At 38.7% G+C, this 17,685-nt stretch overlaps 1 protein-coding gene across 1 annotated transcript in view; it reads left to right on the forward strand.

Moving 5' to 3' along the window:
- Nucleotides 1–17,685, forward strand: part of LOC126768608 (protocadherin-like wing polarity protein stan) — a 138,991-nt gene that overhangs the window by 117,383 nt on the left and 3,923 nt on the right. The window contains exons 19-52 of the mRNA XM_050486794.1: nt 195–394; nt 625–792; nt 1,046–1,220; nt 1,774–1,899; nt 2,226–2,466; nt 2,781–3,003; nt 3,099–3,241; nt 3,412–3,546; nt 4,305–4,459; nt 4,974–5,140; nt 5,814–6,086; nt 6,208–6,321; nt 6,448–6,622; nt 6,803–6,945; nt 7,253–7,436; nt 7,675–7,767; nt 8,080–8,189; nt 8,610–8,819; nt 8,927–9,113; nt 9,195–9,491; nt 10,222–10,458; nt 10,596–11,049; nt 11,654–11,795; nt 11,878–12,099; nt 12,593–12,813; nt 13,227–13,373; nt 13,641–13,838; nt 14,310–14,402; nt 14,495–14,611; nt 15,018–15,136; nt 15,255–15,431; nt 15,798–15,899; nt 16,023–16,245; nt 16,990–17,402. Of these exons, the coding sequence (XP_050342751.1) occupies nt 195–394; nt 625–792; nt 1,046–1,220; nt 1,774–1,899; nt 2,226–2,466; nt 2,781–3,003; nt 3,099–3,241; nt 3,412–3,546; nt 4,305–4,459; nt 4,974–5,140; nt 5,814–6,086; nt 6,208–6,321; nt 6,448–6,622; nt 6,803–6,945; nt 7,253–7,436; nt 7,675–7,767; nt 8,080–8,189; nt 8,610–8,819; nt 8,927–9,113; nt 9,195–9,491; nt 10,222–10,458; nt 10,596–11,049; nt 11,654–11,795; nt 11,878–12,099; nt 12,593–12,813; nt 13,227–13,373; nt 13,641–13,838; nt 14,310–14,402; nt 14,495–14,611; nt 15,018–15,136; nt 15,255–15,431; nt 15,798–15,899; nt 16,023–16,245; nt 16,990–17,402 (6,384 nt within the window). The remainder of the gene's footprint in view (nt 1–194; nt 395–624; nt 793–1,045; nt 1,221–1,773; nt 1,900–2,225; nt 2,467–2,780; nt 3,004–3,098; nt 3,242–3,411; nt 3,547–4,304; nt 4,460–4,973; nt 5,141–5,813; nt 6,087–6,207; nt 6,322–6,447; nt 6,623–6,802; nt 6,946–7,252; nt 7,437–7,674; nt 7,768–8,079; nt 8,190–8,609; nt 8,820–8,926; nt 9,114–9,194; nt 9,492–10,221; nt 10,459–10,595; nt 11,050–11,653; nt 11,796–11,877; nt 12,100–12,592; nt 12,814–13,226; nt 13,374–13,640; nt 13,839–14,309; nt 14,403–14,494; nt 14,612–15,017; nt 15,137–15,254; nt 15,432–15,797; nt 15,900–16,022; nt 16,246–16,989; nt 17,403–17,685) is intronic.

The following is a 17,685-nucleotide window of genomic DNA, read 5'->3' on the forward strand; positions in this document are numbered from 1 at the left end:
TGAAAACAGTCATTCATTTGTTTTTCCTCATATGTAAGGACGTAATATTTAAAAAAAGAACGCTATATACGAAAATGTTAATATGTATCTAACTTTAATCTACTTCCGCGGCAGGTCGAAATCTGTATTTCCATCTCAGATTATTACATTATAGCTACGTTTATCATTATATGTAAAATAATTGAATATTTTAGATGGGGTTAATGAAGTAAAAGCGGTAATGCAGCTACTAGTAAGGCTGATAACAGAGGAAATGCTTTTCAATTCAATAACAGTTCGGTTGAACGATATGACTGCGGAACAGTTTTTATCGCCTTTACTAGGCTTCTTCATAGATGGTCTGTCAGCCATCATACCCTGTCCGAAGGAAAACATTTATATATTTAGTGTTCAGGTCAGTAATGTGTATATACAAATATTTGCAAGTGTGGTAAGAAATTACTGTATTTAGCTTTAAATAATAAGTTTATATTAGGTGTTTATAATTTTTCGTTTTAAAATGTAGAGATATTTTTGCTGTCATCAATAAAATAAGTAATATGCTTTGAAATTAAATATTTTTTAATGTTAGATTTAATTAAACAATTTTATGATAAGAAATATATATTGAGTTACGTTCTCTAGGATGACACCGACGTAACTGGCAACATCTTGAACGTATCGTTCTCAGCGCGTCGGCCCGACGCAGAGGTCGGCATTGGAGGCGATTCGTCCCCGTATTACTCGCCTACGCACTTGCGCGAGCGAGTGTACTTGCATCGCGCGACACTAGCGCGTCTAGCTACTGTACAGGTCAGTGAAAAAGTACATAAAACGATATCTTCTATTTTTTACATTTTCTGTAAGAACAAAATTAGAATCAGCTTTCATTCAATGCAGTACAGTAAATTACAATTTTGCCACGAAATTATTGTAAAATTAAATTTAAAATTTAATCATAAATACATAAATTAAACATATAAAATAAAATGATTTACAAAAATAGAGTTAGAATATATCTCATTGTTTGGGCTTGTATTGTTAACAATAGGTGGTATGTCCGTAGGTTCTTCCCTTTGACGACAACATATGTGTCCACGAACCATGCCTGAACTACGAGGAGTGCCTCACGGTGCTGAAGTTCGGGAATGCGTCCGGTTTCATTCATAGCGATTCGGTTCTTTTCCGTCCCATCTACCCCGTCACTACGTTTACTTGCCAGTGTCCGCAGGGTTTTACGGGTAATATATGCACTATATTTATACTGATTTCAGAAAACTAAAATTATTACTATTTCTTTTTCATAATAAGAACGCGTGAATCTTAACCGATGATCGTGGGTTCAAACCCGGGCAAGCATCACTGAATTTTCATGTGCTTAATTTGTGATTATAATTCATCAAACATCGTGTAAAAACATCGTGAGGAAACCTGCATGTGTCTAATTTCACTGAAATTCTGCCACATGTGAATTCTACCAACCCGCATTCGAGCAGCGTAAGCAACAGAATAAGCTCCAAACCTTCTCCTCAAAAAGAAAGATAAAAAAGGGAGATGAAAAGAGGAAATAAAAAAGGGCCTTAGCCCAGCAGTGGGACATTAACAGGCTGTTACGAATTGACGAAAAATATTTGTGACTTCATAAAAGAGTAGCTAATATAATACTTCTATTTCTCAAAGTAGATGCCCATTTGTCAAACTCATTAAATCAGTCAATACAGTCATAGAATGTCGGATGGCCACCCGTATTCACGGGGCACGTTGAGCGTGTGTATAGTATGGGGATGCGTGCAGGGTCCCGCGAGCACTACATGTGCGACACGGAGGTGGACCTGTGCTACTCGTCGCCGTGCCGCCACAACGGCTCGTGCGTGCGGCGCGAGGGCGGCTACAGCTGCGTGTGCGTCGCCGGGTACACCGGTACGCAACTCCCGTTCCTACGCTCCCGCTTAGCGGAGCACGATTTCATAATAATAAATGCATATTGAGCAAACAAGTTTACTATAAAGTTTTCCTTTAAAAACACTCGCATTTCCTAGGCGTAGTTATAAGGAATTTTGATCCAGGAAAATATTCAAGCAATGATGTAACTATACTTCCCTATCCAGAGTCCATTAATAACACATATGAAATTACAACTAATATCCATATTAATTTAGTGGTTACTTGAAATAGGTAAATCGCATTGCAAGAAGGGAAGTTTTACTGCAATAAAATATATTTTATATTGGTTTTATAACTCTTAGGTGTGAACTGCGAGACCGTCCTTACGAAGGCGACATGTGAAATGAATGGTGACGGCAGTATATGTCGCAGCGGGTCGCAGTGTGTCGCGAGACGAGAGGGCGGGATCCTCTGCCAGGGTTGTTCTATCGATACCGCGTACACCACTGCCATGTGCGAACTCAAGGCTAGAAGTTTCCCGGCTACTTCGTTTTTGACATTCCCCGGAATCAAGAAACGGCATCGGTTCAATTTGAAACTTAAGTAAGTGATTAGTGTTGTACTTTTGGTGATGTTAATACATATTAATGTTAAACGTAACATTTTGTTATAAAATAAGACAATTTTAGACAGTACTGCTAGATATAAAACCTCTCCGCCACCATCCAGTATTATTGTTAGGGCTAGTTCATCAGCAATTACATTCTCCGAAAAATGGAAACTACACACTTACACTTTATTTTAACATGGAAAATTCATGCTGAATAATTCCATATTCAATTCGAGTGCTTTTGCCTTGATAAAATATGTAAATTTACGCCCTAACAATAATAATCATATATATTTCTTAAATACAGGTTTGCAACTCAAACAACATCCGGCTTACTCATTTACAACGGTCGCTACAACGAGCGCCACGACTTCATAGCACTAGAAGTCATCAGTTCCAACGCCGGCCGGAGCGGAGGGCCGGGCCTGAGGTTCACGTTCGCGCTGGGAGGGACGAAGACGGAAGTGACTGTGGAGGGCGACGTCGCTGACGGCATGTGGCATACGGTCGAAATCGAATACTTTAACCGGGTAAGATTACTTTATAAGTTTCGTTCTTTTTTTAAAGACTTGAGCATATTATCCATAGAACTTTCAAAATTACTATATTATCAATTTGTTCTCAGACTGCAACAATGATCTTAGACGATTGTGATAAAACGCTATCACTAGCGGGTGGCGCTGATTTCGGTGTGAAGTACGCCTGCGCGAACTTCACTAGAAAAGAATTGCCCCCACGCTGTGATATTCCAACGGAAACTTGCCATAGGTAATAAAAAAATAGCAATACCTCAACGCTAGCATATTTGTATTGGAAAAATCATAATCTAGATTTTATTATTTAATTTGTCAACTTTTGTCATAAAAAATATATTTGTAAGTTTTGAAAGTCTAACATTATTTTATTATATGTATAGATAGATCGTTATTTTTAAATAGATTCCTCGACCTCACCGGGCCGCTACAGATTGGAGGGTTGCCGAATATACCCAGCAGTTTTCAAGTGAAGAATAAAGATTTCGTTGGATGTATATCTGATCTGTACATCGACCACAAATTCGTTGATTTGAACAGGTATTTAATTTACTAAATATAAAATATAAATAAAATATAATATAAACAGGTTTCTTATAGGCAAAGCGTGCTACATCTTAGACAGTGTCGATGCTTTACATCAGGCAAGTCAACGGTCAAACGCTGGCCTATTAATAGTAAAAAAAATATATATATCATAGGCTTAATATAACGACGAGGTAACTCAGAACTATCTATCCTACTAGGATTACAAATGTTATGTTTATTGTTGATATTTTTATAGTCTGTCGTGTTCACCCCGCATTTGATATTTTAATTTCGAGCTGTTCGGTATAAAGTGTTTCTTCTGAATTTTATATTATATAACAAACATTTTAGTTATAATTCATAAAATTTTCGGACTTCCTTACTTTTGTTTTTCATTAATTGTTTTGTAAAATTAATATGGACATAAGTAATAAAATATTTCTAATCAATTCGATAACCTTAATAATATTTGGTCAGTTAAATATATATATATTATTATTATTAGATATTCCGGTTTCACTTCCGTTCTGTATACGGCATCTTTTCTGGGATTTTTTCCGGAAAGTGTCAATAGTTTCCAGATAAATAGTGTCGGTGTTTCGGGAATTGTTTGTAATTTTAATATATGAACCGTCATTATATTCTAACGTACTTATAAACGTTCGTGACGAGTCATTAGTTAAGCAAAGCCGTGACTTATTTCGGATGTCAAAGCAATTATGATTGAAAAAGCGAAATCATCGTTCGACTAAAAAGTCACCTCATTCTAGCTACGTGGCCGACAATGGGACGCTGGCGGGCTGCCCGGAGAAGCGCTCGCAGTGCAGCAGCGCGCCGTGCTACAACGACGGCGAGTGCCTCGACCTGTGGGACACTTTCCTGTGCCGCTGTAACGAGGGATACACGGGGAAGGATTGTGCTGAATGTGAGTTGTATGCTATGTAGCCGTTACTTCTCGCTCGCATCTATGTAGATTGGTGATGTCCTCCTACCAATCTCAAATCTCAAGGGAATAGCCAATTGCGCAGGACATATTCTCTCAGTTAGATAATCCGATTGGACGCCGAATCCGACACGACCGGAAAGAGTTCAGACGCAGGACTATCAGCTTAATGTGCTTTCCGAGGCACGGTAGTGTGCACACTTCTAACTTCCAAACTTCTCGCTGCTACTGACAATTTTTCAACAAAAAATCTAAATGCTTTTTATTGGCCCTACCTTGAACCCAGAACCTCGGGATCTGCGGCCTTATATCTTGCGACTAGACCAACGATGCAGTCTATGTAGATTAGTAGACGTGACCTGACATCTTCAGCTTGGCTATATATGGCTTTCAGCCATATATATTGGCATTGCAAGGATTGTCAGCATGAATTATGATAATAAAGACATGATGTATCCCGTAATTACACTGGCTCTACAAAGTGTGTTGTGCACAGCGACGTCCCCGCCGTGGCGCTTCAGCGGTGACGGCTCGCTGTCGTTCAACCCGCTGCTGCGGCCCATCCAGCTGCCGTGGCTCAACGCGCTGTCGGTGCGCACGCGCCAGCTCGACGCCTTCCTCATGTCCGTGCAGGTCGGACAGAACAGCTCCGTGCTCGTCTCGGTCGGTACACCTCTGTACATCTCATTTAATTTATGTTAACTATTAGATCGGGAAAATATTTTGTAGAGTTCGAGCGTTAATGCATACAGCAACAATATATTTTTAAACTCAGTAAACCCTAGACCTTAATATTATATATAAATCCTTCCTATAATGATTACACCAGTGACAGAATAGTGAAAGTAGGTCTTATATTTTTTTCCGAAAAATCGCTCCTATACCGACATCCAATTTCCGTAACGGGAACCTTTCTTGTTTTAAAGTCGATTAGAATAAGTTGATCTTAAGATTGGAATAAATTTTGTCTTAAAACTCACAGAAACACTTTCCGTTTTATTCTGACTTTTACATAAATTATTTATATTAATCGAGAACTCGTCGAATCGCGTAATGAAAAAAGTTCTAAGATTCAAATCTCAAGATCCACCTTTAAAGTACACAAATTATTTTACAACATCAAATTAGTTAAACCACGTTTGTATATTACTTCAACTGAGTTAGAAGCCTATTATCGTTTTTACATTAAGATCAAATCAGGATGTTGTATTTAATACTTTGTTTGATTGCTTTGCTTTATATGAATCTTGACATACTTTTTCTAAATTATAAGTAAAAATTAATTCCAAATTTTTCCTATTTTTGTCTTAAATTTTATCGTAAATCTTACTTGCAGCTGAAATCTGGCCTTTTACACTATTCATATAATGGCGAAACAATGTTCTTACCATCAACAACTCTTGCTGATGGTTCGTGGCATCGAATAGAAATCAAATGGTTGGGGACAGATATATCAGTAAGCATTGACTACGGCCTCCGTAATGCTTTACTACCGATGTTAGCCAACAAAATACAAGGACAATATATTGGAAAAATTTTAATCGGCGGACCCGACACCACGGCTGGTCTACTTGCGTCGGATGTGGGATACTTCGAAGGATGTATTCAGGTATAATACATTAATTATAATCATCCGAATTTGTTTATTTATGATTCGTTATTAAAAATAGTTGTGGAGTATTTAAACCAGTGTTAGTGGAGTCTATTTATTGATTTTTATTCCATTGTAGGATGTACGCGTGGGAACAGCCCAGTCTTTATTAAATCGGCCTACAGTCAGAGAGAATGTAAGAGACGGTTGCCAATCACGTGCTGACTGTATGCTATCTATTTGTCCACCTTACGTAAGTTATTGTATAAAACGCCAATATCTATTTTGTTACATAATTTTCATTGTGTGTTTCTTTTCAATAAATTCTTAAAAACCTCGTTAAAAGCTCGTCTATTCATGAAATAAATATTATTTTTAGAGTAAGTGCGTATCAACATGGGACACTACGGAGTGCAAATGTGACAAGGGTCGTATAGGCCCGCAGTGCGTAGCTGCCTGTGATCTCAACCCTTGTGGCGAACACGCGCAATGCGTGCCTGACGACACTGATAAAGGATACCATTGCACTTGCGACGACGGGTATATAATGACAGGTAAGGAATGCTTGTTTATTGCGGAAAGGGTTAGAATATATATTCATAAGACAAATATAACTATTGCTGATTCGATGTTAGAGACTTTCTGCGTGAATATATCGAACGGTTTATATTTTTCATCTCTCATGTTGGCAATCACAATAAGTCTATTAGCAATATTGACGAGTCTCCCCACAGCGTCGGGCTGCACCGCAGAGTCCCGTCAGGAGTGTCCGGGGGGGTGGTGGGGGTCGCGGCGCGGTGCGTGCGGCCCGTGCGACTGTACGGCGAGCGGCCTGCACCCGCACTGCGACGCGCACACGGGACGGTGCCGGTGCAAGGTATGAAACACTTCTCTCAACAACAACACACACACACACACACACACACACACACACACACACACACACACACTATTAAAACTTTATTCACATCTTTGACTTTTTGCCCCATTTTTTTTTAGTATGACGAATAATATTTTTCTTACTATTTGCTGCCTATATTTACGACAAATGATTATTACAGTCTCTCTAAAGAATCGACTTACTTATACTTTTGTTTCTGAACGACGTAGACTTAAATCATTTATTTTCGACAGTGCAGAAGTATGATAGATGTTTTGCCATTCGCTAATTTTGTTTCCCACAGGAGAACCACTACCAGGCGGCGGGGTCGGAGCAGTGCACGCCGTGCCAGTGCTACGCGGCGGGCTCGCTCAACGGCTCGTGTGCGCGCTCGGGGCAGTGCTACTGCCGCCGCGGGGTCATCGGCCGCGCCTGCGACTCGTGCGCCAACGTGTACGCGGAGGTCACGCCCAGCGCCGGCTGCAAAGGTTCCTTATTGATCACGCGTATATTGCAACTTACAAAGATTGTTCACCCCCGAACGATTCGATAAAATCGTTTGGATTATTTAAGAGAAAGTAGAAATAACAATACTACTTAATTGAAGGCGGATGAAACGGTAGTCAATATAACGTCTTAGCAAGGCGATGTCCAAAACCGAATCAAATTGAGCATTAAACAATGAAATTAGAGTTTATAATGCATTATAAAAATGTTTATTTTCAGTCGTGTACGATGGATGTCCGAGGTCCTTTGCGGGTGGAGTTTGGTGGCCACAGACCAAATTTAATATTGAAGCGATCACTGACTGTCCAGCAGGTTATTACGAATTTCCGTCAATATTTTGCTTTATTTCTGCTCTGAGGATCATTTCATATTGACTTTGTATCATGGGTTCAAAAGTTCTTAGTAGTAGCCCCAAGATAAAAATTAACAGTGTTCTACTTGTACCTCGATGAGCACGTCATCACTTTGGTCGTGCGTCCGATATCTCTCCGATCTTATTGGATTGCCGTCATCAGGTTATACAGTGAGGGAATAGAGAATGCATCTTTGAGATTGAAAGCCGCCTCGGCCAAAGTTCGATCAAGTGAACATTTGTATACTCTAGTTTCTACAATTTTATTATAGGATCAAGCGGTAAAGCGACACGAATGTGCGACGAAAAGCAAGTTATTCCCTGGCATGAACCGGACATGTTTAACTGCACAACTTCTACTTTTTATCAATTAAGAAAACAGGTCAGTTACACTAAACACAATGTTATGTTGATGCATTATTTTTTCAATTATTACACAAGCACAGTAACGGCCTGTTAATGTCCCACTGCTGGGCTAAGGCCTTCTCTCCCTCATGAAGAGAAGGTTTAGAGCTTATTCCACCACGCTGCTCCAATGCGGTTTTGAAAAATACACATGTGGCAGAATTTCGATGAAATTAGACACATGCAGGTTTCCTCGCGAAGTTTTCCTTCACCGTCAAGGACGAGATGAATTATAGATGAAATGAAACCACATGAAAATTCAGTGGTGCTTGCTCGGGTTTGAACCATCAACGATCATCGGTTAAGATTCACGCGTTCGAAGCACTAGGCCATCTCGGATTTTCTTTGCACATAGTTTACACATAATTATACTATTTTCTTGTTGTCTCTTCTTCAGCTGCACAAAATAGAAACAGGCGAATTGCAAGTGAACACATTCGTCGGTGTTCGATTAGCGGAAGATCTTGCAACAGCTTGTGATAATACTCCAAGGTTATATGGAGCTGACGTGCTGGTAGCTGAAGGCATATTGCTGGAACTGATACAGTACGAGCTGCGCCAAGCGGGTTTGAATCTTACGCACAGTCAAGATAAAGATTATGTTCGAGTGAGTGATTTTATAGACATAAGATAGTCGAATTATTAAAATTGATTAGTTGAATGAAATTATACATCATACACTATCTAACTAAACTTTGATTTTTGATCTTTTAGAACATAGTAAAGTCCTCTAATACGATCTTGAATAATGGATACGACAAAGAATGGCATCGCATCAGAGAACTAACCGGGCATGGCGTCGAACACCTATTACAGCAGTTCGACAAGTACATAGCCGTGCTCGCTGAGAGCCAGCACGATACTTACACCAGCCCTTTTGAAATTGTTACGTCAGACTTAGGTAAAATATTTTTGAACAGTTCTCTCAATTACAGATATTTTTTAATTATTATCTGTGTTCAATGGTGATTATTGTTTAAAGCGATCGGAGTGGATATTGTAACAGCTGAATCTATTTATGGATTTGAACCCACAACGTTAAACCGGTACGGCGATTCATACACAACTGAGCGTGTAGTCCTACCAGATACGTCATCTTTCATACACTCGCCCATACAAACACCAGGATATTACGGCATTAAAGTAAAGAACAAAAAACCATCGAGTCCCAGCGTGTCTTTTCCAAAGTACAACAATTTTGTCAAGAGTAAAAACAAGTTTGACAAGTTTTCGAGAGTTCTTCTACCGTTGGATTTAATTGGAATCAGTAATACGCAAGGTAAGTTGTTATAGCATGTTAATGTAAAAGTTGAGAAACATAATCCATATTTAATGACCACTATAATCTACGATTTGGCAGACGAATCTTAAAAGGAAGTGAAAACTTGCCAAATATTATGCTTTAAGCTTAGCTTAAAAGCAGCGAGATAAGAAAAATATAAACCTCCGTTCATTTTATCTTTGTTGACCAAGAGAGTTGGGGAACCATAATAAATCTTACGTCGGATAATAAACGTTTTTATTTTAATATTAAGATTATTCTAATAAAAAAAATCGTATTCATTTTAATTATATAAATCGACGTTATTTTACATAAGCCTTAGTAGTATTTACAATTTTTAAACACCTTTATTTATTTTAATATAATAGATTACGTAGAACTCATGGAGAGGTAGATAAAATTTCAACTCTCAATATTGTCTAGGATAAGTTGTCTATATTCAATTAGTGTATTAATCGCCCACCACCTTTCATCACTTTCACTTTCAGTTCTGTGCCTAACGAATCTTATTTATTTTTAACCATTATAGTACTACCTCAAAAAAAAATAACTTGCAATTACTTTAGCTGCCAATTTAATTTACAAAATCTTAAAATGACTAGCTAACCGTTTGAACCACTAGTCTCACTACATGTTAAATGAAATATAAACCTTAAAGCATTCAGATCATCTAAGGCAAAAAACATTATAAAGAAAGGTAGATTTTTAATTATTAAATATTTTACAGATAACCTAGAAACAAACTACGAGTCTCGCGCTGTTTTCTCCTACTTGCAATATTCACGCAACACATCACAGTTAATGCCATTGCGAATGGACGAGTCGGTCAGCAGACGTTGGGGAGTTAACATAACAGTGGGCTCGCCTATACTCCAGGTGGCGTTGTTCGTGCCCGAGTACGTTTGGTACAGGGAGACGAAAGAGAGCGAGGATAATGCGGAGAATAACATTGAAGATATCGACGGTTGGTATATATGTATTATGTCTATAAATTACTAAAAAATACATTAAACGTTTTACACAATTTAAACAGCCTAAAAACACCGCTTGTTTGGCAAAGTTTTTAATATTCCTTAAACCAAATTATTAATATATTTTTAGGTATAATGTACACTAACAAAGGACATACACATCAAAACCAAGTAAACAATCACATAACAAATGATATACAAACAAAACATAATACATGGCCTCAATCAGAAGACGAGAATACTAATCAAGACAATCACGGGCCGGTAGTCATTCAACCAGCTTACAAAAAACAAGATAAGCCTTACGTAAACGATAATTACCAAGAAAATGATTCATCGTACGTCGCGGAAAGACTAGAAAGTTCTGATGGTCCAAAAGTCATGGCTTTGATTATGGAAAATGACACTGTGAATAAAGATGCCAATTTAACCAAAGATATTGGAAAGAAGAAATTAATATATAAAAGCTTGAATGGGGTAAGGTTGAAGAAACCGATTCGATTACAGATTTGGCTTGACATTAATAGAGAGACATTCGGCTCACGAACTAATCCCCAATGCGTCCATTGGTCAACATTACGAGGGTAAGTACCTATTTAAATTGACACATCGCTTTGTATCCTTAAATGTTAAGAAATTAATAAACTAAATCTTTTTTATTTATTTATTTTGAACAAAGTATACATATCTTAAACAATATATACGATAGTAACTACAATAGTATAATACTGTGTCGTAGCTACTAACGCCCTCCAATTTGACAGCACATTTATTTAATATTTGTTCATTGCAAACATAAGAATCAAATATCATTAATTTAACAAAATATAATGTATACATATATACTTCTTCTCGGTCGTTTACTTCATTGCTGAAGGTCGTGTCCACTCTGATCTAGGGTCTGGGTCACGATCTCTGTGAATTTTCTCCAGTCCTTCCTGTCCTCAGCTTTCCTCAGGGCTGTGGTCACTTGGAGACCAGTGAGGTTGGTAACTTGGTCCGACCATCGTGTGGGGCAGCGGCCACTTGGTCGTTTCCCCTCTACTTTACCAAGCACCATCAGCTTGTCGAGGCTGTCATCTAAATATATATACTATAAGGAAGCGATGGATAAAAATAATTTTAAAGAGTTTCGTAGAGTGTCAAAGTTATGTAGCTCGGTCTTATCTGACAGTTAAATTTCTTTAGGTCAGGCGAATGGTCACGCGTTGGTTGTCACACAGAGATTGACTACGACTGGTCTCCGTACTCCGACGAACCTCTGCTTATTAATTGTACTTGCAATCATCTTTCCACATTCGCTGTTCTCGTCGACGAAGTGGATATTGAGGTTAGTTCATGTTTACTTTGGTTACAACATATAAGTAAGCGTTTATATATCTAGAGATTTAAATTTTCGTATTACACCACAGTTCATCCCGGAGCCATCTCTCCTGGAGTCGGTGACGTCATACACTGGATTCAGTATCTCGCTGCCGCTGCTGGTGTGGACGTGGGTGGCGCTTTGTCTCATGCGTGGTGGTGCAGCTACCGTCTCCAACTCCATACATAAGCATCTCATCTTCTGCGTCTTTATGGCCGAGCTGCTGTACTTGATAGCGCTAAAGGCGAGGACGTCCCTGGTACAAAATGAGGTAATCAATATTTCAACTAATACACCAAATAACGACTAATTTTCTGTAATTTGTGGTTATAGTATTTATCTACCAAATCGTGTATATGATTTCTAGCTAGTAATTTTTTTATTTAACGAATAATTTTATTTCTTAAAGTATTATTAGTTATTATTTTGTAATACTTCACAGAGACTTAATCGGGCTCTCAGAAAAATTTACCGACATTTTTGATAAGTAAAAAAAAGGTAAAAAGTGGAACTTGAAAACTGTTAGCTGCTAATTTTCCGACCACTAATAACTTAGTTGGTTTAAAAATAATCACCGCCATTGATTGAAGTTATTACTTTAAGGAATAATAATTAGAGCTTTTCGAGGCAAGCGCGCTCCATATTAGGCCACATTAGCAACTTCCGCCAAATGTAATTTTGACTAAGTGCCCGTCTAAAAACCATTCCTACATGGAGTAGTAATCACAAGTAATACAATCACTAAACATGTTTCGTATACCCAGTTCGCGTGCAAGGTGGTGGCCATGGGCCTACACTACTGGTGGGTGTCGGCGCTGGCGTGGGCGGCGTGCGACGCGTGGCAGCTGCGAAGACTCGTTCGCGAGCTGCGGGACGTTAATCACGGCCCGCTGGCGGCGCAACTGGCAGCCGCGTATGCCGCGCCCGCCGTGGCTCTGGCGCTGGCCGCCGCGCACCACCAGCACCAATACGGGAACGCGCTCTTGTGAGTACTGAATACAAGACATATTATTGTATAAGAAATATACACATAAACATATATGTATGTTAATTTTCATGCATAAACAAAATTAAATTAATTAGTACATGCATCTATTATAGTATAAAATAATAATTACTGATCTTAAATTAGTCTAAGGGTCTAATTACTCGAAGGTCTTATTGTTGAGTACTGTGATCATAGCATTTGCGTTAGTTGAAATAGTCCTAACTCATTAATATGCAATTATATAAATAAAAGGAATATACTCTCATAATATTTTTTTTAATTAAACTTTATGAGCTTCTAATAAATCTAAAACAAGTTGCAGTAATAGGTAAAAACAACAAAATTTAAAAATGCTTAAAAGTGGATAATAGATTTCGGCATTTTTTGACGAAATATTTATTTTAACTCAGCTGCTGGGTGAGCTGCCACGAAGCAGTGGTATGGTGGGTGGTTCTCCCGGCCGCGATATATGCGAGCGCCGCACTCGTGTTCCTGGCGGGTGCCACACGGGCCGCCTTTACCGTGCGAGATCACGTCATTGGTTTTGGCAATTTGAGGTAAGTCATATACATATCAATAAATTATAAGGCGTTCTCCCAGGATGTCAAGCAACGTGTAATCGTAGATTACCATACAAGATAAATCGATGACGGTACGAATCGGAGGAGTTTCATTGATGTTAGGAGACAGAGTTACGATTGATTCTCAAACCTTCCTCGAAAGAGTAATCTAAATAATGATATAAAAAATCCGTGTCATCTTATACTATATAAATTTAGACGTGTCAGAAATCCGGCACGAATATATAGAAACAGTTCGCTCAGGATGCTGCTGGCGGTGAGCGTGGTGTGCCTGCCGCTGCAGGTGTGCGCGTGGGCCAGCGCGCTGGTGCTGGGCAGCGAGGCGGGCGCGCGGCGCGACGCGCTGAGCGCGCTGCTGGCGGGCGCCGTGGCGCTGCACGCCGCCGTGGCCGCGCTCGGCTACATCGCCTTCAACGTGCGCGTGCGCGACAACTTGAGGAGGTGCTCATTCACATACGTCGTGCCTCGTACACTCCCTTCCGCCGCCCGCGCTACCGACGATGTTATGTCCCATGGTAACAGCCCGGGAATGTCCCCCTGCTGGGCTAAGGCCTACGCTGCTCCGATGCGGGTTGGTGGAATACACGTGTGGCAGAATTTCAGTGAAATTAGACACATGCTTCCTCGCGATGTTTTCCTTCACCGTAAAGCACGAGATGAATTATAAACACAAATTAAATACGTGAAAATTCAGTGGTGGTTGCCCGTCCCGTGTATGTCCCATTGTGCCCTGTAATTACATAGACTCACTTACGATTCGATCGAACACAGTATTTCTGTTAGTGACTGAGGAGAAGGTGGTGACCAGGCGTGCTCTCCGAAAACCTACCATCAGTTTATATGGGAAAATTCAAAGTAGAATATTAGTTTAACATGATAAACAATTTCTTAAATATTATTATTTTCCAACAGATCTATTTTAAGATGCCTAGGGAAGAAAGTACCCCTCGCTGACACGTCTGTTATAATCAGCACGAGTGCCCAAAATCTTTCTCAAGTTAATAGGTATATAAATACATTTCATCTAATATAAATGATATAATGGGACCATTCTGCTAAATTATTTTTATATTTAACATGAACACTTCATGTTATAGATCTGCTTTGGCCTACCACAGTAGCACTGAGCCGGGTCGCCAGATGCGCAACATTGGAATATCAGCTTCATCTACTACCTCAAGATCCACCACAAAGACAAGTTCCAGTCCTTATAGGTTCGTGATTTATAATATTATTCTTATAATATATTGGTTTTCCAAAAGTATACTGGCGATTGAAAACAAAATAGCATTCATACAGGACGCATGTTTATTGTGAAACAGAATTGCACCAATATAATTTGATTTCCTCCTGTAACATTATCATTGAATTATATATTCAATAATAAATATTTTAAAAATAATATATATTTTTAATACAAATATGCTAACTGGAGTAAAACCCAACTTAGGTTTTACCAGCGTTTAATTTTTATCATCGACTAATTACCGCTTGCGGCTTTGAAATGCACGCAATCACCGCACGTAAAAGCCAGGTGGTAAGTAAAGGCAGCTCGTATTAAAAAACACAGTTTTATAAAACAAAAAAAGTCCTTGTAATTAATTTTGTGTGTCTTTTTAGTCGGAGTGATGGTCAACTTCGTCACACAAGCACATCTACTTCTAACTACAATACGAGCGCAAGTGATATGCCGGCCTATTTGAGAGGATTTGATTCTTCGCTGACCACGAGAAAAGATGGTGAGAAATTGGAATTAACTATTTGGTATATTTATTAAACCATTTAATAACATTCCAAATTTTCAAAGTGGAGTAAAAAATATACCTAAACTTACCCAATGGTTTGTATTAATAACAGATGAAAGTCGTCGCCGCCGCAAGTCTCGCGGGGACACGGAGGTGGCAACTGAAGGTACCGAGGGCACGGACAGCGAGAGCGAGGCGTCCGCGCGCAGTCTCGACCTCGCCTCCAGCCACTCCTCCGACGACGAGGACACCACCTCGCGCCGCTCCAGCCACCCGCCCTCCGCGCACCGTGAGTACCACCGGCGCACCGACACCCCCCCACCGCCAGCACAGACGTACAGGAAGAAGGAACAGTCGCTCGATCCGACAGAAAATTAATAAAAATATTTAAGCATCCTTTGAAAGGGCCGGGGCTACAGGAACTCCTGTCCTGGGTCTTACGAGTTTATTCCTAGATAACGTGATAAAGTTACATGATTTAGATATGCTTAATTGTTGCGCTCGAGGTTGTGTCAATGGCTAACAACTAAGAGGCGCCGAAACACTATTACGCTCTACCCTGGTTGAATGAAGAGGCCTGCATGTTTCTTACCCATTTCCTATATACTTTAATAATAAGACCGGATAGCATTTGTATCTTTAATTTTATTTTTAGGAGATCGGGGTCCTAACAACACCGGAGGAAATTACTTGCCAAATATCACAGAAGGAGCTCCTCTGGCTATGACGCCGAGATGGCCTTCGCATATTAGAGATGGTAAACTTTAAATATGTGAAGTAAATAAGATATATATATATATATATAGTCACAAAAAATATTGACGGGCAACATTCAAAGATAATGCTTTAAACAAATTATATATTTCATGAACTTTTACAGAAACGAATCGACCCGAAATGAGTCGTTGGTCACAAGAGACTGGGTCAGAAGAAGGGATGAACCCTGGGCCCGCCACACCGTCACCGAATCCTCTGCCGAATCCCGACTTAACATCTGATGTGTACCAGCTCAGTAGACATCGACTGAAACCTTCAATATTGGAAAATGTCCATGACACCTATGTTGCCAGTGTGGATGCATCAAGGTTACCCCTGGATAACAGGTATATACGCTTAATAATAATAACTAGTCCGCCATCTTTAGGTTTCCATTAAATTGTATTTAGAATAGCGTCCCAAAATATTTTGGAATATTTGTATATTCCAAAATTACAAATTAATCTATTGGGGGGTAACTATTTTAAAATTCAGTTACAATATTTGACCTAAACAAACTAACATACATACAAACATTGCAAGTTTAAAAAAAGTTTTAAAAAACTAAAATAAGTTGGAAATAATAATTATCAAAAATTACTTAGTAGAAATAAATAAATGTTATTGTTTATTTTAATAAGGGACTTAAAAATAAAGTCAGTTTAATGATCACCTCTTGTATACCATTACTTATATAAATGTTGTTTGTTACGAAATTATAATATATAATAGACTACACGATTAAAATATAGTGTTTTGATGTAATAAATCCTAGAGAAAGTGTCGAGACGTACTAACTACATTTTTTCACCAAATATGAACTAATTGTCATAGACAATACGTAAAGCTATTATTTACTATTACAATTTTCTAATATTTATGACTTATGAATGATTGTACAGAATATTAAAAACACTTTTTGCTGATATTGTTTTTGGTTCTGCTTAGTAACTTTTGAAAATATTGGGATTAAAATATTTAATTTGGAATCTGCAGCCATTCGCCCCTTCATATCTTTTTTTTCTCTCTCTCTCTTTTTTCTGTCTATGCTATTCTTAATTTTTATTTAATAACTATTATTTTTATCATAGGTACGGAGTAATGGATGACGAGTTAATGTACGGAGTAATGTCAAACGAATCTGAGAAGCAAGTCCCATACGACCCAAATTACCCAATATCGCCGACCATGTACAGATTACCAACAAATCCCTATGGTTCAAAAACGTACTTATCATCTCGGACATCGGATTACGGGTACAGTCCGACTAAATATTTAAACACAGACCCTGGTGTGTACGGATCCCGGGATTTTCGGGATTCAACGGTGACTACGAGGGAGCATGATGGCTACCCTCCACGAGATTTCCGAGATTCTGGTATCGCCACCATGCTGAAGAACGATTATCAGAGGAAGATGGAAGGGCATTATGAATACAACGACAGAATGTCGGATGGTTCGGAGAAACATCACCCACACGATAAATATCACTTTCCCTATACAGGTTTGTTATAGTATAATATTTTATTTTTGTGGCGAGATGTTTTGTGTTGCAATATATATAAATGTTATTCATAAAAAGTATTAGAAAGAGTATTATTAAAAAGAATGTGTGCACCTCAGCACACGTGAAGTAAGATTTATATACGTAAGAAACGTTTCATGACAAAAATATATACAAATTGAAATTTTGTACAAGTAACTTTAGTCATAGAATATTCGTTTATTTTATAGTAATTACACTTTTACGTCACTATAAATAGAGTAATTTTATTGCTTTCTTCCCA

Source organism: Nymphalis io, chromosome 5, assembly GCF_905147045.1.
Source record: "Nymphalis io chromosome 5, ilAglIoxx1.1, whole genome shotgun sequence".
Classification (NCBI taxonomy): domain Eukaryota; kingdom Metazoa; phylum Arthropoda; class Insecta; order Lepidoptera; family Nymphalidae; genus Nymphalis; species Nymphalis io.